Source organism: Falco cherrug, chromosome 18 (assembly GCF_023634085.1).
Source record: "Falco cherrug isolate bFalChe1 chromosome 18, bFalChe1.pri, whole genome shotgun sequence".
Taxonomy (NCBI): domain Eukaryota; kingdom Metazoa; phylum Chordata; class Aves; order Falconiformes; family Falconidae; genus Falco; species Falco cherrug.
The window spans coordinates 3,842,404-3,861,892 of record NC_073714.1 but is presented as its reverse complement, the minus strand read 5'-3'; the positions used below and the strand labels follow the sequence as shown (position 1 = coordinate 3,861,892).

Below are 19,489 nucleotides of genomic sequence, written 5' to 3'. Positions count from 1 at the left end.
AGCAGGCTGCTGGGGCACCCCTCACCCCAGGACACCCCTCGCCCACCCCGCAGTGATGCCCCTCTGCTTACAGACCCCCTGAGTGCCCACCCCCGTGGCCACAATGGCAACAGCACGGTTGATTTGGCATCCTCACCAGCAAAGCCACCTCCATCGGACACGAAGCTGGAAACCCAAATCCCCACCTGGAGCCACCTCGGGGCCAGAAACATTTTCCAGCCAGAGCTGAAACAGTCACTCCACGCCAGAGATTTTATAATTGGAACATTTTAGTTAAGACTTGGGGGGGGGGGGGGGGGTGCCCCCTTAGAGCCCACCGCAGCCAAGCCCTGGGGACAGCTCAGTAAGCTCAGATGAACCTGAAGCTGCTCAGCCCTGCGCCGAAATTGCACCACCACCTTTTCCTTTTTCTTTAAGGGGAAAGCAAGATCTAAAGCAGCTTGATATCCTCTGGGGTAGTTTTTACTCTTCAAATTACGCAGCAAATATTGAAATCTCAGCAGATGAGCAGCTCCCCAGGGCTTTCACCCCATGCACTTTCTTCCAGGGGGGAGAAAGAAATTGCAATTTGGGCATTTGCTTTGCTGCTGAGCAAGCCGCAGGCAGCAGGTTTGCTTTGCAAATCTCAGAAGCCAACTTCTGGCCGAGAGGACAATGTTTTAAAATCCTTCAGCGGCTCCTAGAGGAGCAACAAGCCCACAGTACAGATGTCAGCTCCTGCCAGGCTGTGCAACCCCTCCCAGGGGTGTTTTTCTTCCTCCAGCGTGATGACAAAGGGCTTTATCCAGCTTGGCTGGCAAGGTGCTGCTGCCAGGTGCTGAGCCTGCCAAGTGTTCGGGGAACACTAGAAGGCACCACTCCCCCAGAGATCAGCCCAAGCCCTTGACACCCTCCCGCACAGCCCCCAGCTGAGGAAAGGCACAAGCATGGGCCTAAAAGGACAAAAATCAGAATATTTTATTTCCTTGAGCTCCAGTGATACAACTGTAGCAGCATTTCACAAACGAACTCCTGCGTTGTTAAATATACATTTAAGGAAACACATTAAACTCCAAGGCAGGCAAAACAAAATAAAAATTAAGAACTGCGGACAAAGTTATTCATCCTCCCCCTTTAAATAATATGTGCGTTCGTTGCAGACAAAGCAGCAGTACATGTTTCACATCCCAGGTTAAAATAAAACATCACACTCGCAGCAAAACTTCCCAATGCAAACCTAGCAGAGATGAGGAGGGCTTTGGTGAAGGGGCTTTCACCTGGGGATCCAGCGTTACGTACAGCAGGAAACATTTTAATTAAACATCCCAGAGACCTCTGCAATTATGAGAGCGGCCAGGCACACTCCCAGCTGCAGAATGGGAAGTCTGGTTTTATCCGATAGCCGGGGCGATCCGTCAAGAGCTCTATAAACCTGCAAGTGCTCCTCACCCGCTCGGGGCAGAGCAAGCTCCCGAGAAAACCTGGCTGATATTTGTGCTCAGCACTCAGGAGGCTCCGGGGCACGCTCTGGCTAGCAGCCCCAACGGGATGGGTGCCAGCTCCCCCCTCCAAGGAGGATGCTCAGCCGGCCAAAGCCGCGACCGCCCTCCCAGTCACTCCACAGGCTCCGTCCCTGGGCAAGTCCAGCCTTCATCTCCCAGCTACTCACAGGTTACTCCAGATGGGAGATGAAGCTCTCCCAGAATAGCCAGGGTGAAGTCAGAAACATTAAAGCTAAGCAGCCAGAGGAAGAGGATGATGCCCTGGGGACGTCTCGCTATGACTCCTAACTACTGAAGTCACACCGAAAGCCGTCGCCTTCCACGTTATGCTACAGTTTGCCTCTTTGAATATTAAAAGTGACCCAAAATTTTCCTCTAAGAGTTTTTATGCCCATCTCCGATGGAAATATTATGTGCAGTTCTGGTACCTGTTAGTGACTTCTCCAGTTGCTCAAGTCAATAGAAAAAAAAAAAAAAGGTATCCAAGGCTAACAGATGGCTCCGAGACCTCCAGCCCCGGGGACTTTCTCCAGCTGCACCACTGAGACCAGCAGCCCCAAGCTTCCAATTTCCACACTTTTAAGACACAGGGTGCATTTGACACAGTGATTCATTCAGTTTAAGTGACAAAAAGGCATCAAGAAGCTCCATTTCACCATTACCAGTGGTACAAGGTTAATTTACACAAGGCACATGCAACACCACCCAGAGGTGCTCTTTGATTTACCTTCTCCAAATAACGGAGCAAAAGGATTAGCTCTGCTTAGTGTCATCCCATACAGGGCACCTGGCTGACAGGACCCCTCCAGTGACACGTGCCAGCCCAAAATCTGGCTGAAGCCACATCTCCACAAGCTGCACCATGCACAGCAGTAAGGCGATGGCATCAGCTCGAGGCATCAGCCGCTGCTGGCAGGGCAAGTTCCCAGGGAGGATGGAAACGTGCCACTTTGTGTCCTGTAACTTGTATTTACGCATCCAGGCTCCTAAAAATCCCTCAGGGGCCACTGAGAACCCAAGTCACAGGCTAAAGGATGGGGTTTTGGTTTGGAAGAGCCATTTCCAAGGAGCAGGGCACGGAGCAAGGCTGTCACCCTGCCCCAGCAGGCACAGCTTTGCTGGCCACCACGGAGCTCAGCATCCTACAGCAGCGAAGCCAAATTTTTAGGAGCCTCTCTAGGTTAGTTGGGGTTTTTTTTCCTCCCCTCTCTTGATGAGCAGCAGCTTATTGTCAAACACGGGCTGGGAGGTGGCTTTCCCTCTGCAGGTAAGCCTTGCCCAAGGCTGTCGCTGCCTGCTGCTGGTCTGGTGCTGCCAGGATGCGACCCTTGCGACTCTGAGTGACTCCCTGCACCCCACTTCGACCCCACCAGCTGGAGAGATGCGCACGGTGGTGGGATCAGGGCCTTCGTGAGAAACAAGTATGAATAAATTAAGGGAGGATGAAGGCTGTTCAGCGATCACACACCATAAAAATGTACCTTTAAAAAAAATTGTTTGCAAACCCCCCCACACACTATCCTTTACAATCTAATTTTTTTTTTTAAGAGTCTCCTTGTAAAAAATGAAATTGTTAGTTTCCCCCTCTCCTGCAAAGTAACCAGGTACTTTGGGGTGCCCCTCCTTGGTGCCCTGCAGCTCCTGTTCCTTCTCCCCTCCATCCCAGCAAGTCTCAAAGGGCCACCAAGTACCTTTGACACGCACATGAGAATCCTGGCCACCGTTCGGAGGCTAAATGCTGTATCATTAAAGCCAATCTGGCTATAAAAATAAATGCTTTTGTGTCCTCCTTACACAGGATGGAAGAATTTTGCCCTTTTTAAACAGCTTAGCATCTAGCTGTAATAGTATTTTAAAAAAACAATCCAAATGCCTACATAGAAAAATAAAGGATAAACATTATCCATCTATTTTATATTTATATAAAAAGTTCTGTGACAGGATATTTTGCTTCTTTGCCATAAAAAAAAAAACAACCAAAAAACCAAACAGCCTAGGCTATATAACCTAAGCTGCCTGGTGAGGAGTAAACTACATCTTCAAACTTATTCAGAGAAAAATATCAGTTAGCAGATTCACTTCTCCAAAATAAAGTTATTAAATATATATATTATTATAAGTCTTTATAAACTATCTTATGGTTTAAGCGAGGAGGGGAACAGGTGGCCGAGGACCACTTTAACCCCTGGGGAGGGAGAAGTGGAGGTCAGCTGTGACTCCACCAGAAAGCTGGCTTGTTCCCTAGCGGAGACCCAGGGCTGGCAGGTGGGGACACGGGGGATGGGACATGGGGGCTGGCGCTCACACTCAGGCAGTCCTTCACAAGGAGGTTCTTTTTTCCAGCTTGTGCTTGGTGAGAAAGTACTTGAAGAATTCATACACCGACCAGGCGATGGCCGTCGAAGGCATCTGGTAAATGACACGTGCCTGCACCCCCCTGAAATACCCCGAAACGCCCCCCAGCTGATAGACAGTCTTGAAGGCGTTCACCATGCCCGAGAGATGCCCGCTGATGTTCACAGAGCTCAAGGCCATGTTCTCCTGGGTGTTGAGCAAGGTCTTGCAGACATCCAGAGGAGTGGTGGCAGCGGCAGCCACCGCCCCCGCCACAGCACCGGAGACGATGTGGGAGCGAGGGTTATACTCCCGGCGCGGGTTGATCTGCTCCTGCATGAATTCGTAGGTGATGAAGTGAATGGCCTGGAAGGGGACGTTCATGGTGAGCTGGGTGGTGTAGCTGCGGTAGAAGGCACCGAACCCCTCCACCTTCTGCACTGTCCTCACGCACGCCAGGACGGACTTGTAGGGGGAGTTGAACATCTGCATCCGCTGCTTCACCACTGGTCCAGGCGGTGGTCGCAGGGGGCGAGGGCAGGGCAGGCAGCACCGGGGGGGACAGACACAGGGAAACACAGAATTAGCTGAGGCACATCTCTCCCAGTCATCACAACGCCCTGCTCCCAGTCCCAACCACCCAGCCCTGACCTCCCCTTCCAAACCCGCACGGCTGCGGCAGACGCCGGGCATTTCTGTAGCCACGAGCCCCTTATCCCCAGGCTGCGTCCATCCTCCGCTTCCCCCAGCCCCCCCAGTGCCCCCCAAAAACTCAACAAGCGAAGGAGGTGGGTCAGAGCTCAGCCCCACTTCAACAGCCCTCCACTTCCAGGGGCTAACGCGCTCCTCCAGCTTAATTAAGGAATCTTTAGCTCTAGCTAGAAAGGCATTAAGATAAACCGACAAGGACCCTCGGAGGTATCCCGTTGCGCTGAAACACTGACATTCCAAGAGGACAAGGGCAGAAAGGGGATTCAACAACCAGAGGTCACCTGGGAAGTAACAGACCCCACCTACAAGCCCAAGTCCTGAAGTGGAACAACTTGCACTGACTTTAAAAGTCCAATTTAATTCACTTAACCAGGATATGATTAAAAGGATTTGAAACACTGGAGACTTTTTTTTTCCTTCGGGAAAAACCTGACTTGGGGCCAGCTCAGAAGCACAACACATTAACACTGAAGAGCTGGCAGTCCAGCTAATTGTCTTCATTTTAGCTGCACTTCATCAGTCCTCTTCGTGCCAGTCTCTGCCTGCCCGGGAAGGCTACACAACAGTCCCACCGGCTGCTGCACTGGTCTAGCAACATGATTGAGCTCGGTTTTGTTTGGGTAGCCCCCAGCTTCAAAAAAAGATGCAGCCGCTCCAGTAAATACACACTAGCAGAGTAGCAACAGCCTCGTGCTAAAGGCGACACCAGTTTTCCTGGAAAGTCACTATACACCACACGGATGCCGTGCAACCCCTTGGCAAGCAAGGGAAAACAACCAGGCAGAATTTAACCCTTTACAACGGCCTGAGCTCACCAAAAACTGGGCAGAGTCACTAAAGCAAAGGGCTTAAGCTGCTGAGATGCTGCAGGGTCCCCAGTGCCCCCCCAGGCTAAGGGGGTGCAGCGCTTCCCCCAACAGCACAGGGCATTACCTTCAGCGGGATTCATCACTGCGTCGTGGAGCAGCGTGGCCACGCTCCCTGCTATCCCTGCAAGACACAAGAGCATCCTTCAAAAAAAAAAAATAAGAAAAGATTCAGAAGCCACCGAGCACCTGGGTACCACTGCGTGGGGAGCTGTGCGTCACAGCGAGCCCAAGGAAGCAGCCAGCAACACACCACTATTCCCAGTGTGGAAAAACCCACCCAGAGCAGCTTGGCAGAAGCCGGGATGTGCTCACAGCTGTTCCCTCCACCACCTCGCAAGCTTTTGCCTGTGCAAGACACCACCAGCTTCGCTCAGCCTGCACCGGGCTGAGAAACCAGCAGCGCTTAGGACTGGCTCAGCGCATCCATAATTAGGCATTTTCATCCGTTTACTCAGTCTAGTTTTAAAACACTAATTGCACGGATTCTGCAAACATCCAGCCAGCCATTAACGATCCTGCAGTTGGCTCTAGGACGGGCCTCTGGAGCCACACCTTCTCCTTTGATGTAGGTTTCCATCGCAAATTCTCTCTTGCCCAAATGGCTTTCGGTCATTTCTCATTAACACGGCGCTTCGGTTTCCCCGCTGGTACCAAAGCCTGTAGCTACTTGAAAGGCAAGCATAGGAAGCATATTACTAGCAGAAAGCAGCAAGCCAGGAAGATATTATATACCCTTAACTGAGTTGGTTGAGTCAAGTCAAGTGAGTGTCAAGCCAAGTGACTGCCACAGCAGATTCCTACTGTCACATCATGGCAAGGACCAGGCAGAAACATCTTCTGACCAAACCCTTTTGTAGCACCCCAGCTGCTCAGTGAGAGGGGTTCTGCTGTCACAGCCGCACTGCTGGACCGAAAAGCACAAGCCTTCCCTGTAGAAGCAAAATCTGTAGCAAAGCATGCAAGCACACAGGGAATGCAGCGCACTTCGCCGTGCTGGAGCTCCAAGGGAGACAGCTGGAACAACCTGTATTTAAATCTCAAGAGGTTTAGATGATACCTGCGGCTGCAGCTGAACAATTCTCACCCAGTGTATTGATAACCTGGGCTGGAATAATTTGAGATTAAAGAGCAGTGCAGAAATCTAGGTTGGATTAAGACTGGGGGGTGTGCAACAGAGCCATCAGAGGCTTCAGGTCAGGAGGGGTTTCTCTGCTGCTGACTGCAAGAGGGACCTACCAAGCAATCAGTAGCCCTAAGACAGGTTTTGGAGGAGCACGGTGGCTAGTGTCAAGCTCTCGGCTGGAAGGCAGGTGCCACACTTGCCTCCCCCCACTGCTCCAGGAGTGCCGGGACCTGCGAGCCCCGGGGTACGGTCACATCCTGCATCCTCCTGTACAGGCATCTACGGTGCCTACAGCAGGTTCTTCCAGGAGCAGAGCACGGTGAACGATGGCAGGCTAAGCAATGAAGCAAGGGACATGCTGTTAACTGCAAGTGGGTGGGTTGTTTTTTTTTTTGTGTGTGCAAAAAGCAAAATATACCATTGGCCAAGTGGCTGTTCCCTCCATGCTGGATAGTATCACTCAGAGACTTTTTCATTTTCTCATAGCAGGCAAAGTACATGGCGTGGGCAGGGCCAGCCCCCAGCACGGTGACATTAATCCCACGTAAAGGCCTCCAGAAACCCTCTGTAAGGACAATCTTCTTCAGAGCTTCGTACACGCTCCTGTACTGGGCTTTGGGGTCCGGCTGCAAGCTCTGCATCCTCGTCTGCAACAAAGCACACCAAGGGAGAGACCTCAGTTACCCGTCTTCCACCCAACAAGCACACGAAGAGCTACAAGTCTTCCAAGATCATTAGTGGAGTCAGTAATTCAGTCCCCGGTCGCACCCATGCCACAGCACTGCTCATCCACGCATCCCTGCCTGACCAGCAAGGTTAAATCCATTGCAACACCAAAACGTTACGAGGCTGCTCAGACAAGCGCTCGGCGGAGGGAAGCGTAACCTCTGCTCTGGTTTATGCGCGGAAAGTACAGGGAATTAAGCGAGCGCAGTTGTTCAAAAGACGGGGTGAAGAAATACAGTTAGGTCTTTTAATTGCTCCTTGCTTACAACACCGCCGGCGCTCTGCCCCAGCTTGTTCCTCCTGCAGCTGCTCAGCTGCTCGTGACACCCGGCGCGCACGGCCAGCCCCATGGGGGAACAGGTTTCCTAGAAGGGCAAGCTGAGAAAATGGGGCAACCCACAACAACCCCCCACCCCGACCCGTCGGAGAGGCAAAGGCCACCCCGTCCTCCTGCAGCCACCCAGAGGGTGGCCTGCCTCAGCCAGGTGGTTTCATCCGCACCTTCGTTCCAGCCCTCGATGGGCTTTTCTTCCCCAGGTTGCTGAAGCCAGCTAAGCTCCTGGCACCCAAAGCACCTTATTAAACTCCCTGCCATCACTTAATTATGCACCGTGGGAAAAATTAGTACTTTTAGCTCGTTTCAGGCTTCGGCAGGCTGATGCTGTGGCACAGCAGCAACGCTGCAAGCCCTTGCAACGCTGCCAGCCTGCCATGGGTGTTTGCAAGGCAGAGACCCCAGCCACCTCCCACCAGCAAGGGGAGAGACACCGGCAGGGCTTAAACTTCTGCAGGCACCCCAGCAGGAGCAAGCACAACAGAGCATCAAGATGCAAAGGGATGCTCCTGCCACGCAGCCCGCACGTCCTGCTGCTCTGCAACATGCCTGATACACCCCACCACACCAAAACCGGTCTGAAGGGATGCAGCCTTTGGTTGTAGCACGCCTCGAAATGTAAACAGAAGGCTCCTGGGAATGGACACAGCCACAGGAATCGGCATTTAGCAACCTGCACCAGGCTCCATCCATCCAATTAACGCTCTTTCAAGGAGAAGCTGGAGAACTGCAATTAAGGGGCCATTGGGATTTGATGGGAAGGATGCCTTCCACCCAGCAGCTGGGACACCCCACTGTCACATCAGTTTCCCCCAAAGGATTCAGCAGCACAAGCGGCTCGGTCCTCAGCAGAGGTTCAACGGCCCTGGAAAATGCAAGAGCTGGTGTCGCCACCTCCACGCTTCCTCATCGGGACACGTCCCTTCAAGCTTATCAACTGACTGCAGTAATTAACCAGGAGGCAACACTACAGCTACGCTTCCAGGCAAGGTGAAGCCAATAAAAACGCTTCAGGTTTGGACCTTTGATTCTCCAAACCGCTCTAGTTTGTGGAAGCTGAAGAGCACTTACACACTTGGAGAACCAAGGAAGAAACCAGAGCTGAATTCCAGGACTCCGGCCCAACGTACCAAAACCAAGCTACGAAAGCAGCAAAGCAATACACGAGGCTGAGCCAAACAAATTGGCGCATCTGTAGTAAATATTCTAAAAAAAAAAAATCGCACAGGAATTATATTTGCAAAGCGACTTAGTCAAGCAGCTAGCTGAATTTCAAACTTTTAAGCACTGGCCGGTGTTCATGACAAGGCATCACCCTACAACAGGGTTTTTGGTGGCCTCAAGCAAAGCTCCTGCTTCAGAGCACTGCATTGTAACCTACACACAGCACCAGAGATCGCCCCAAAAGCCCAGGAAAAAATCCTCCTGCAAGGGCAGCAACAGCACTGAATGACCTTGGAATTTAAAAACAGGTTTTAAACCTGGCTCTCTGCCGTCATCGAGTGGGTGTAAGGGTCCTGCAACCCCACCAAGGGTCTCTGCACCTTCCCGTCCTGCAGATGCTCATCAGGAAGGGCTGGATTTCACGATGCCCTGGAGAAACTCCCGGCAGCCGCTCCACCGTCAGCGTGACTCAGCATGACCCACTGCCGCCGAGCTGGTCGCATCCAGCTGGGGTTTTGGTCGGTTGTTTTTCTTTTTTTGCTCTGCTAGTTTTAACTTGAAGGCATTGCTTCAGCCTCCGGGGCTGACCCTTGGAGATCCCGATCTCACCCCGCTCTATCACCGGGATGCCTTCGAAGCAGATGGTATAATTTAAGCAGGCAGCAGCAGCATCTCATCAGAAAGGTAATCAGGGATAAGTGCTCCTGTAAAGCAATAAACTGCCAGCCTGGCATGTGCAGGAGCGAAGCGGGTGGTGCTGTGCTACTGGAAGCTAACCCCGAGTATCCCCGTCCCGACCGAGCTGCTCTCACATCAGAACGGATAACTATCCATTTTTATTTTTCTGCTGACCACCTGAGCCACTCCAGAGGGGTCCAAACGCTCGGACCGTACCCCTGAGCGGGCGGTAAGCGTGTGCTGCACCCACCTAGCCCACGCACTGCGCTTTGCATCGCCGGCAGGTCCACAAGCTCAGACCTTTCATTAAAACCATGGAGACAAACAGCCCCAGGAGCGACCCACACCGAGATCTCCCGGGCGGCCACTGCAATGCAAGGGGGACAGAGCTGAAAACAGGTTCAGCTCCCTCTCATCCCAGCTATGCTTAGCGCGGCATGAATGATGATGATTTGCTATGCGCTATGCAGTCCTCACCCCCCCCCCTCCTCCCTCCCATCCCTTGCCACCTACCTGAAGCCAGCCAACTCCTCCAGAAGCCTCCCCCCCTCCGCTGTTAACCAGCCAAGAAATACTTCTCCACCTACTAAGATTAATCCTCATTGCATAAGGCAAGAACGCACTGAAACCATCCTGGTAGCCCTGGTTCCAGCTTGAGCATCAGAAACTCCACCAGAAGTCACAGCCTCAGGTCCACCAGGTTACCAGCACTGATTTTATGGGTGCTCTCAGGGGGACAGCACCCAGCCTTCCCACGGCTGGGAGCAGAGGACTCATCCAGGCTCATTTTCTAGCTGGAATTTATTAACAAGAGCCAGGTCTCTAGCCCTGCGTAGTCTCGCAAAGGGTCACCGATTTGACATGCCACTGTACAAACAAGTTCAGATGTAATTTGCCTTTGTGTTGTGTTTTTTTGGGTTGGTTTTTTTTTTGCCCCCCCCCGAACACAGCATGCTTTCTCAAAGTTCAGCTTGCACGTTCATGTGCCAGCCAGCCCGCTCTCCCTGAAGCTAACAAAAGGCATGGAGAACACAATATGCTTTTACCAGGAAATAAGCAGCGTTTCTGCAGCAACCCAGGCCGATCCTGCTGGCCAGAGAAGGCTTTGCTATTGCACAACCCATGCCATGCTCAAGATTTGAACTTTTTTTTTTTTTTAGGCTAGGCTGGTTTTTTCAGTTAGAGCAGCTCCCCGGACAAGCAACGCCCTCGGTGTGGTACCCACCACAGGAGGGGAGCACAGGGTCAGTGGAACAGGTTAGCCATGACTTTCCAGCACCCTGACACTATCAGCCAAAACACGAGGAGCTGCTCCTCCCGGACCTCTGCGGAGATGGGTGGATGCAGAACCTCCCAGCACCAAACCCAAGCCAAAGCAAGCGTCCCTAACCCCAAAGCCTAAACCACCCACAGCAAAACAGCTCACCTGCCCTGCCACCCGGGCACTTGGGCGCTTTCAACACCGTTGTTACAAGCAGAGATGCTCCAAAGTGTCCTTGCACCAAGCAGGTCACCCAGGGTTGAGTGTCCCAGCTGGAGCCACTGGAGCACTCACTCCATCCCTCCCAACAAGCCCATCGCGCTCATCCTCCTTCCCCTTCCACTCCCCCTGGAGCACCACAGATGTAGGCTAGATGTTTCTCCTGCCAGTATGGCAGATCTCCAGTATGGGACCTCCCGTCCCATTGGAATCCACACACACCCACGGTAAAACCAACTCACACCAGCTCCTGAGCAGCTCAGGTTTTCATGGAGAAGGGATGCAACGTGGTCACGGCTGGAGCGAGGACTTTGTCACCAGTGCCACCGCCACCCACGGCAAAGCAGGGAGGCTCGAGCCCAGCACCTCTCCAGCTTCCCACCACATTAGCTCCCAGGTGAGGCCAACTGCTCCTCATGTCCCCGAGGTGGCCGCTTTACCTGCCGTGGGCTGCCAGCTCCAGCAGCCTTGCGGAAAAAAAAAAAAAACCCAAATGGCTTTAAAAGAGGCGGCTCCAGGGGACCCCTCCAGATCCCCAGAAGCCCTTGACGTGCCCATCTCTAAAATTAATGTGGAGACACGTCAGGCTTGCCAGGACCGCTGCGTTTGCAGCATCTACCAAACAAAACAAGCCTAAGCACCCCGAGAGCCACCAGCACCTACGGCTCAAGCCGGTGTCAAGACACGGATAAGACAGAGCCCACCGCGTAGTTAGGGCTGAAGCTACAAGCGGCTCCTTACCATCAGGAGGAACACAGTGGGAAAGCCAAGACACAAGCCTCCAGCTGGAGGGAAATACAACCTGTAGTACATTTCTAAAGGAACAGCAAAAACACAGGTACAACCAGCAATGCCTTAAGGTCCAGCACAGCTGTCGCAGCCAGGCGTTGCGGCACGTGCATCGCGGATTTACACCCTCCCTCGTCACCGCCCAGCGTGTGTTGCGCCGCGGGCACCTACAGCACCCCGGGGTATCCTCTGGGCGCTACTACACCGCGGTGCACCCGGGCGCTAGCTTAGCCGCTTGCCTTGATGCCACCATCGCAGCCTGCCTCTCCCCGACCTCGCCAAGCTCAGGAATTGTGCAAGTGTCTGAAGCAAACAATTTCCCAAATTAAAACACTTTCACTTTCTCTTTCAGAGGAAATAACTCGCCGGAACCAAAACATTTCCGCTACAGCACGACTGACCGAGCCGGGTGCCCGAAACAAAACGCCTCTTGCTGCAGCATCCCCAGCTGCCTACACCTCCTGCATGCTCCATGCAGCCGTGACTGGTCCCAGTAAGCCCCCAGTACCCAGCAAGTCAGGCAAAGGAAGGAGCTGTGCTGCTTTTCTGTGCGAGGAGACCCCGGCAAAGTGGAAGACAGAGACTCTCACAAGTTTAATTAACCTCTGGTTACTCCCAGGACAAAAAGCTGCCTTTTTGGGGTCAGCAGGTGGGCAGAAGGGGCACAGCTCAGCGGCAAGTGGCCAGCGCAGGAGCAGGACCCAGAGCCCGCAGCTGAGGATTCTGCTCTGCCCCAGCAGACGATGTGACCCCGGCTGCGCTCCGCTGGGGTTTCCCTGAAGCCAGCCAACAGCTGGAGTATTTTATCTGCTTCCGAGCCCTTCGAGCAGTTTGCTGAGCAGGATTAGTCCCAGCATAAGGCATGGCTCTGGCAATCTCCCCGCACAGGCGCTGCCAGCCCTGAAGCAACCAGGGAATCCATCCAGTGTCCAGTGAAACCAGTACTTTCACCTTCCTACAAAGCACCTCCCGCTCCGGGAAACCAGGCACAACTTTCGTTTTCTCCCTCCCCTCTTTCCCGGCGGAGGAAATGCCCTCTTCAACACCAACCATAAAGTCCGGAGTGACGACACGCTGCTCTGGCCGTGACTTGGCAGAAAACACCGGGCTTGTTTGTGAAAGAAGCTGGTGCGGCAGCACCCGGGGTGGCCACGGACCCGGCACCCCATGGGGACCCCCGCTGCCCAGACCTACGGGCCAGACCCGGAGGGGAAATGGGGAAAAGAAAAAAAGCAGGGAATATTCCCTCGGAGCACATATCGCAGCAAGACCTCCAGCGCCTCAAAGCGAAGGCATTTCCTCTCCTCTTCCTACTCTGCCAGGGAACCCTGCGTTGAGAAGAGGAGAAATTAGAGCATCTGCTGGCAGCCCTTCCCGACGGGATCACGGAGGATCTGTCAGCACCAGCAACACAGCACTGAGGGGGGGGGGGGGGGGGCTTTTCCAAAACTTTTTTTTTCAGGCCACCAAAGCAGCGTGCTGGCAGGGCAAGAGGGAGAAATACCCTTCACGATGCATCCTACCACCGTGGAGCCTTCCCTCCTGCGTTCTCCAGGGCACAGCTCGTTAGTCTCCAGCATTATTAGTCTCGTCTGCATTAAAACCCAACCACCAGCAGCCCACCCGCAGCCCCTTTAGAAGCCCCGACCCCCATAAAGCCACCATGGCCACAGGGCCACACGTAAGGTCAAGTTGGTGCCACTCATGGCCGCGCTGGTGGGTGGATGGAGACCACCCCATCCCACCAGCTTTTCCCTCCCGGGCTGGGATTCTGACAGCTTGGGGGGGGGAGGGGGGGTCCTGCTCAGCCCCACGCTGGGGGATGACGCTGCCAGTGTCCCCCCCAGCACGAGGATTTGCTTGCCGCAGCGGGAGGCGGCGAGGCCGGTCACACCTTTGCACCAAGGGTTGCGCAAAGCTCCCCAGGGCCACCAGGATGGGGCCTGTGGGTGCCCAGCTCGGGATGCCATTGCAGACCCTGGGGGGTGACACCGCGGGGGCACCCACCCCGCAGCACCCTGCTCCTCGCCCACCCCCTGCAGCTCCTGCACGCTCCACAACAGCCAGGTACAGCTCTGCCGGCTCCGAGCAGCGCTGCCCACCCCGGGAGCCCTGGGCACCCCGACACCCCCCGCACACCCGCCCCCCCCTTACGCACTCCCAACACCCCTCGCACGCTCCCCCCACTTGCACCCCGACACCCCCTGCACACTCGCCCCCCTTGCACCCCGACACGCCTTGCACAGCCCCCCCCACTTGCACACTCGCCCCCCCTTGCACCCCCACACCCCGCCACCCTCCCCCGCACTAGCACCCCGACACCCCTTGCACACTCCCCCCTTGCACCAGCACCCCCCGGTACCCGGTGCACGCACACGCACCCCCGGTGCCCCCTGCACGCCTCCCCCCGAGACCCGCAGCCAGCGGGGTGACACACACCCCCCCCCCGACCCACCTTAACCGAGTCCACCGGGTACATGACCGTGTGCTCCATGATGCCCGCCACCGCCCCGGCCACCATGTGGGTGCCGAGCGAGGCGCCGCTGGGCAGGCTCTCGTACTCCTCCACGGGCGGCGCGGGGGGGGCGGCGGCGGCGGGGCCGGGCCCCGGGGCCGCGCTGCCCCCCACTCCGCAACTCAGCTCCATCCGCCCGGCGGCGGCGGAGGGGGGGCACGGGGGATGGGGGGTGGGGGAAGGTGGCACCGGGGGTGGGGACACGGGGGGTTCCGGGGGTGGGGGGGGGCGGCACGGGGCTCGCGCGCCGCCCCGGCCCCGTTTTAAAGCCGCGCCCGCGCCCGCCCCGCCCCGCCCCGCGCCCGCCAATAGCGAGCTGCTGCGCGGGGCCCCCCCGGCATGACGTCACAGCCGGCGGGTAGCGGGAGGCGGGAGGGGAAGAGCGATTGGCAGCGCCGCGGACGAATGGGCGAGCAGGGACGGCGGGGGGGGAGTTGCGATTGGTTGTTTGGGGAAGGGGTGGGCGCCCCTGCAGGGCGCGCGGAGGGGGGGCGGCGCGCGGCGGCGTGCGGGGAGGGGGGGGCGAGGGTGGGCACGGGGGCGCGGGCACCCACAGGCACCCACGGGCACACAGCCCCCGGGAGCTGTTGCACACGCACACCCCCTGTGCACGCAGACACCCCCACGCACACCCCGCACACCCGCAGACAGCCCTACGCACAGCCCCCAGGTGGTGTTGCACACACACGCACGCACACACACCTTGCGCGCACACACACACACCTTGCACACACACACACAGAGCCTCCGGGTGTTGTTGTACACACACACACCCCCCCACGCACACCCACAGACACACACGCAGCCCCCAGGTGATGTTGCGCACACTGGCACACGCGCAGACACCCACACACTGAGCCTCCCGGTGTTGTTGCACACACACACACCCTGCACACCCACAGGCACCCACAGCCACAGCCACAGCCCCTGGGCATTGTTACACACACTGCACACACACTGCACACACACACACAGCCCCTGCACACCCACAGACGCAGCCCCCAGGTGTTGTTGCACACACACCCTGCACACCCACAAACACACCCTGCACACCCACAGACCCCCACACACACAGCCCCCAGGTGGTGTTGCACACACAGGCACACACACACACCATGCACACACACACACACCATGCACACACACACACGCACACCCACAGACACACACGCAGCCACGCAGCCCCCGGGTGGTGTTGCACACACATACACACACACACAGGCACCCACAGACACCCACACACAGCCCCCAGGTGGTGTTGCATGCACCCACACACTCTTATCCCCTGCACTCTCCCACAGACACAACCACACACCCCCTGCCCCCCCCCACAGACACACACACCCTGCACCCACACACCCTGCGCCCCCCCAGTCACCCCTGGGCACCCACACTCCCCAGCCCACAGAAGATGCCACAGCCCCCCCCCAGCCCCAATTGCCTCAGAGAGGGGGAGGGGAGTTCTGCCCACCACAGGGGTTATTTTGGTAGGGTCTGGGGGTTCTCTGGGTGCTCCAGCTCTCACCAACCCCCCCGCCAGGGCCGGCGCAGCGGGGCAAGGCACCACGTCAACCCACCTCCCTGGGTCTGAGCATCGGCATGGGGAGAAAAACCTCATGGAAGGGCTTGGGAGAGCTTGCTGCCCTTCCCGAAAGGTTCTTACCGGGAACCCTGGCCCATCCTCAGGAGGAACAAGCCCCCCACACACCCCCACAACCCCAACCCTCCCCATCCCCTCTGTTCCACCATGCAACCAGCCCAAACCAATTCAACCGGGCGCTCAGAGAGATAGAGCCAAAGTGTTTGTGGCCCAGGGCGGTGGGAAGAGACTTTATTTCATTCTGCCCTGACGGATGATTTGGAATTCGACCTTGCTGGGAAGGTGGCGTGTCCTGGAACCAAGGTTAACCGTTTGCATGGAGCGCCGTGATAATGCACAGCGATAATGCACAGCCATTTATTGCTGCTTGAGCCTCCGCAAGCGAGGAGGAAAACCGTCCTCCGAGAACCCGAAAAAAAAGCGGAAAAATAAAGCGCTTGGTTTTCCTGTTTGCTGTGAAATGAATACGCACGAGGTGAGATGAGCCTCGTGTGTTCCCATCCTCGCCGCCCGTCCGGGTACCCAGAGAGGGGCTGCGGCGGAGCATCACCAGGGTGGGCACAGGCATGTGCTGCCCCCCTCCCTCCTGCCCCCTCTTTGTGCTGGGAAGGCTCGGTGGGAACGCGGCGCCACTGGAAAAAATAACAATAACAATTAAAAAATCACACCTGTGACTCGCCCCTGGTTGATTTGGGGTATCTGGTGGGGGTTGTGGCACCTGGAGCAGCGCTTGTGGGTGGGAGAGGCAGAGGGGACACCTGGTCACTGTCCTGCCGTGTCCGAGCTGCCACACTGTCCCACCACACCAGGTGTCATCAATGTCCTGAAACTTGTGGAAAGCAGAGAGTATGAAAAAGTCCTTCGACGGCACAAAACTGAGCAGAGAAATTGCTAAATCGCTCCATCTCTTCCCCCTTTCCCCACCCCCCCACCCCCGCCCTGGCAGGAGCCACCACGTTATCGCGGCTTTGCTTCCTCCAAAAGGGACGACACCAAATATGTGCTGCCGACGGACGGGTTGACACTGATGGGTTGATACCGATGGGTTGACACCCCGTTCTCCAGCTTCGATGCCATGCGGCAGCTGGAGCGCCACGTGCAGCGGGCGTGATTCCGGCAAGCACGGCGAGATGTAGAACAAAACACCGGCCCAAAAACATCCTTTTTTGTAAGGCACCTTTGGTCAAGGCAATGCCTGAATCTAAACTCCAAGGGGAACGCTTTCCAGTCTTGCTCCACATAGTTTATCGAGGGTTTCTACCCAATAAACAACACCCCACAGAGCTGATCTGCTGGTGCTTTTGGCAGGGCAGGGGGAGGGGGGGGGGGGTAAATCCCACCGTCACTCGCCTCAGTGAGCCTTTTCCCCTACAGCCTTAGGTCTTGCTCCCTGATAAATAGTGTGAATCAGCCCGAAACACGGTGCTGGCACAGGTTACACTTTAACCCGGAGGAGCGCTGACACGAGGAACCCTTTCTGCTTCTGCTCCATGCCCTCCACCACCAGGGAGCTGCTGCGGCCAGAGATGCCAAAGCAGAGATGCACGGGCTACGCGTTTTCCCCATGTTCATGAAGAAGGGACAAAATTATTCATCGTTTGGGGAGGGAAAACGGGGAGTCTGGTCTGGCTCGCGGTTTTGTCACGTCACGCGTCCCACCCCCCTGAAAAGGAGCTGCCTGTGTCTCTGGGATGGTTTCCTGCCATCCCTGCCTGGCAAATAAGAGTCATCCCTCGCAGGTCATCAACCACGTGAATTCAACTCAACTTACAAAACCTCCCTTTGAAACAAATCGGTCTTGTGCAACGATTCCCTCGCTGCTTCACAGGGCACAACCCCTGCTTGGTGCATCCCATCCCCGTGCCGGAGCTCCCCTGGGCTGAACAGGTCCCTCGGGGGCTCCACGAGCCCCAAACCCCCTCACAGCAGAGAAGCAGCAAAGGACAAAGCTAAAATGTCCTTAGCACCACCTCAGTGGGGCTAAAAGCACGATCTGGCTGCAGACTGCCCTCGTTTATAGACCGACAAGTCGCTGCAAAATACCCCGCCGCAATCCGCGCGCGTTGCATCATGGCGAGCAGCTAAATAAAACGATGAATCAGACCCGCAGATCTGAGTCCTCCCTGGTACGTAACCTTCTTCGTGGGGCCTCTGCACGGCGGGACAGCTCGTAAGCAGCAGAACCACAAGGCACCGCCAGAAAAATGCTGAGGAACGAGAAACAAGCCGCAAAACGCAGCAAAATGCTCCCGCCTGTCGGATGTCCCTGCCCAGAGAAGGTGGCGGTGGCCCCCGGGCCATCTGCCTGGCACTGGGCAGCTGATTAGGGGCACCCGGGTGGGCTTATCGCAGCCCCTCGCCCGGCAGGGTGGCTGCACCCACGCTGATAAGGCAGGAGTGTCCTGCTGGCAGGTGGGCACCTTCTGGGAACCACAGAAACTGTGGCTTATCAGCAAGAGCCAGTGGGATAGATGTCTTTTTATTTATTTTTTTTAATTATTATTTTTTTCCGCTTTCCAAAATTACAAGTTCTCTAACAGCTGAGCAACACCTTGGTTTAGGGTGGGTTTTATTTTATCCTTTACACGACCTGCTGCCACCATCACGGGGCTGCGGGCAGGGGTGCCGGACTGGGGGTGAGGAAGGGGAGCACTGCTTCACCTCCAGCAGCACAATGCCACATAGCAGTAAATTACAAGACTTTGTAAATTTATTATTTTTTTTTAATTTAGCCATTCAGCAGCAGGTAATTGTATTTTTAATGATGGAAAGGAAAAGGCACCCGCTTACGGCACCATGAAAAACACTCACTTTACAGGAGGGATCAGAGCAAATGTATGTTGTTAAGGGCAATATGCTTGCAACCTTATTTCTTTATGTCCCCACAGCCTTTTTTTTAATTATTTTTTTTATTTTTTTGCTAGCTTGCGTGCCAGATGCTTATGCTGGAGGAAGGATGGTTTTCACGTGGGAATTGCCAGCGGTCAGCGAGCAGCGCATCCCAGCACGCTCCCCACCCCGCGTGGTGTGGATGCAGCCCCTTCCTGGCACGCTGGCACTTGACCACCACCAGCCCGCCCCCCGCCCCCCCAGCCCCATCCCTCCTTGGAAATGTTCAATGCCTTAAAATAAATTTTCAACGACGAGCATGGCCCTCACTCCCCAGAACTGTCCTTAGGTCAAGGGCAGCATCAGCCTGCAAAGATGCCCTGGGAAAGGATCTCTCTGACACCAGCCTGGGTTTTCCTGCCCACCCAGGTGCATTTTGCGATGCTGCTGGGAAAAAGCAGCCAGAGGGAAACAGCAGCTGCTAGGACACCCAATGCATTTATTTTTTATCTCTATAGCAAATGCTATAAAAATCAGCCCACAGCATTGTTTTGTCTTCAGGGTGGACTGACCCACTTATTTGAACACCAGCGTAAGGCATCCTCTGCTTTAAGCTCTCGCTGAGCGCACCGAGGTGCCAATAGCTCAGGATGGGAAATTCAAGAACATTAATCCCCGCTGCGGTACAAACTCCAAGCATCTCTTTTTGCCTTGATTCACCAGAGCAGCACTCCAGATTGCCCAGGTATTTGTTTCATAGCCAACATATGCATAACAGATCAACCACAGTGCATTAAGTTGATGCCGGTGAGGGCCATGAGCACGAATGCAAAGTAAATGAGAGAGAATTGAGCTC

The 19,489-nt window shown here is 55.5% G+C and overlaps 2 protein-coding genes across 5 annotated transcripts in view; one reads left to right on the top strand and one right to left on the bottom strand.

The window, feature by feature from the left end:
• Nucleotides 1-19,489, top strand: part of ENTPD4 (ectonucleoside triphosphate diphosphohydrolase 4) — a 248,466-nt gene that overhangs the window by 215,090 nt on the left and 13,887 nt on the right. The gene's annotated exons all lie outside the window — the stretch shown is intronic.
• On the bottom strand, nt 934-14,359 carry SLC25A37 (solute carrier family 25 member 37). 4 transcript variants are annotated; one of them, XM_055696153.1, is made up of 5 exons: nt 14,145-14,281; nt 12,740-13,017; nt 6,937-7,165; nt 5,460-5,516; nt 934-4,321 (listed from the first exon to the last, which is right to left on the bottom strand). In XM_055696153.1, the coding sequence occupies exons 2-5, from the start codon at nt 12,740-12,742 to the stop codon at nt 3,801-3,803; spliced, it is 810 nt and encodes a 269-aa protein (XP_055552128.1). In that variant the 5' UTR covers nt 12,743-13,017; nt 14,145-14,281; the 3' UTR covers nt 934-3,800. The 4 variants fall into 4 exon arrangements, with proteins under 4 accessions (XP_055552128.1, XP_055552127.1, XP_014134590.2 ...); XM_055696152.1 differs by lacking the exon at nt 12,740-13,017 and having other exon boundaries at nt 14,145-14,359; XM_014279115.3 differs by lacking the exons at nt 12,740-13,017; nt 14,145-14,281 and adding an exon at nt 9,060-9,848.

Coding starts and splice junctions, on each gene's coding strand:
- SLC25A37 (XM_055696152.1), bottom strand. CDS start 14,336: ATGGAGCTGAGTTGCGGAGTGGGGGGCAGCGCGGCCCCGGGGCCCGGC. Junction 7,166..14,144: donor ACCCGGTGGACTCGGTTAAG/GTGGGTCGGGGG, acceptor GCTTTGTTGCAG/ACGAGGATGCAGAGCTTGCA. Junction 4,322..5,459: donor AGTGATGAATCCCGCTGAAG/GTAATGCCCTGT, acceptor CGCCTGGACCAG/TGGTGAAGCAGCGGATGCAG.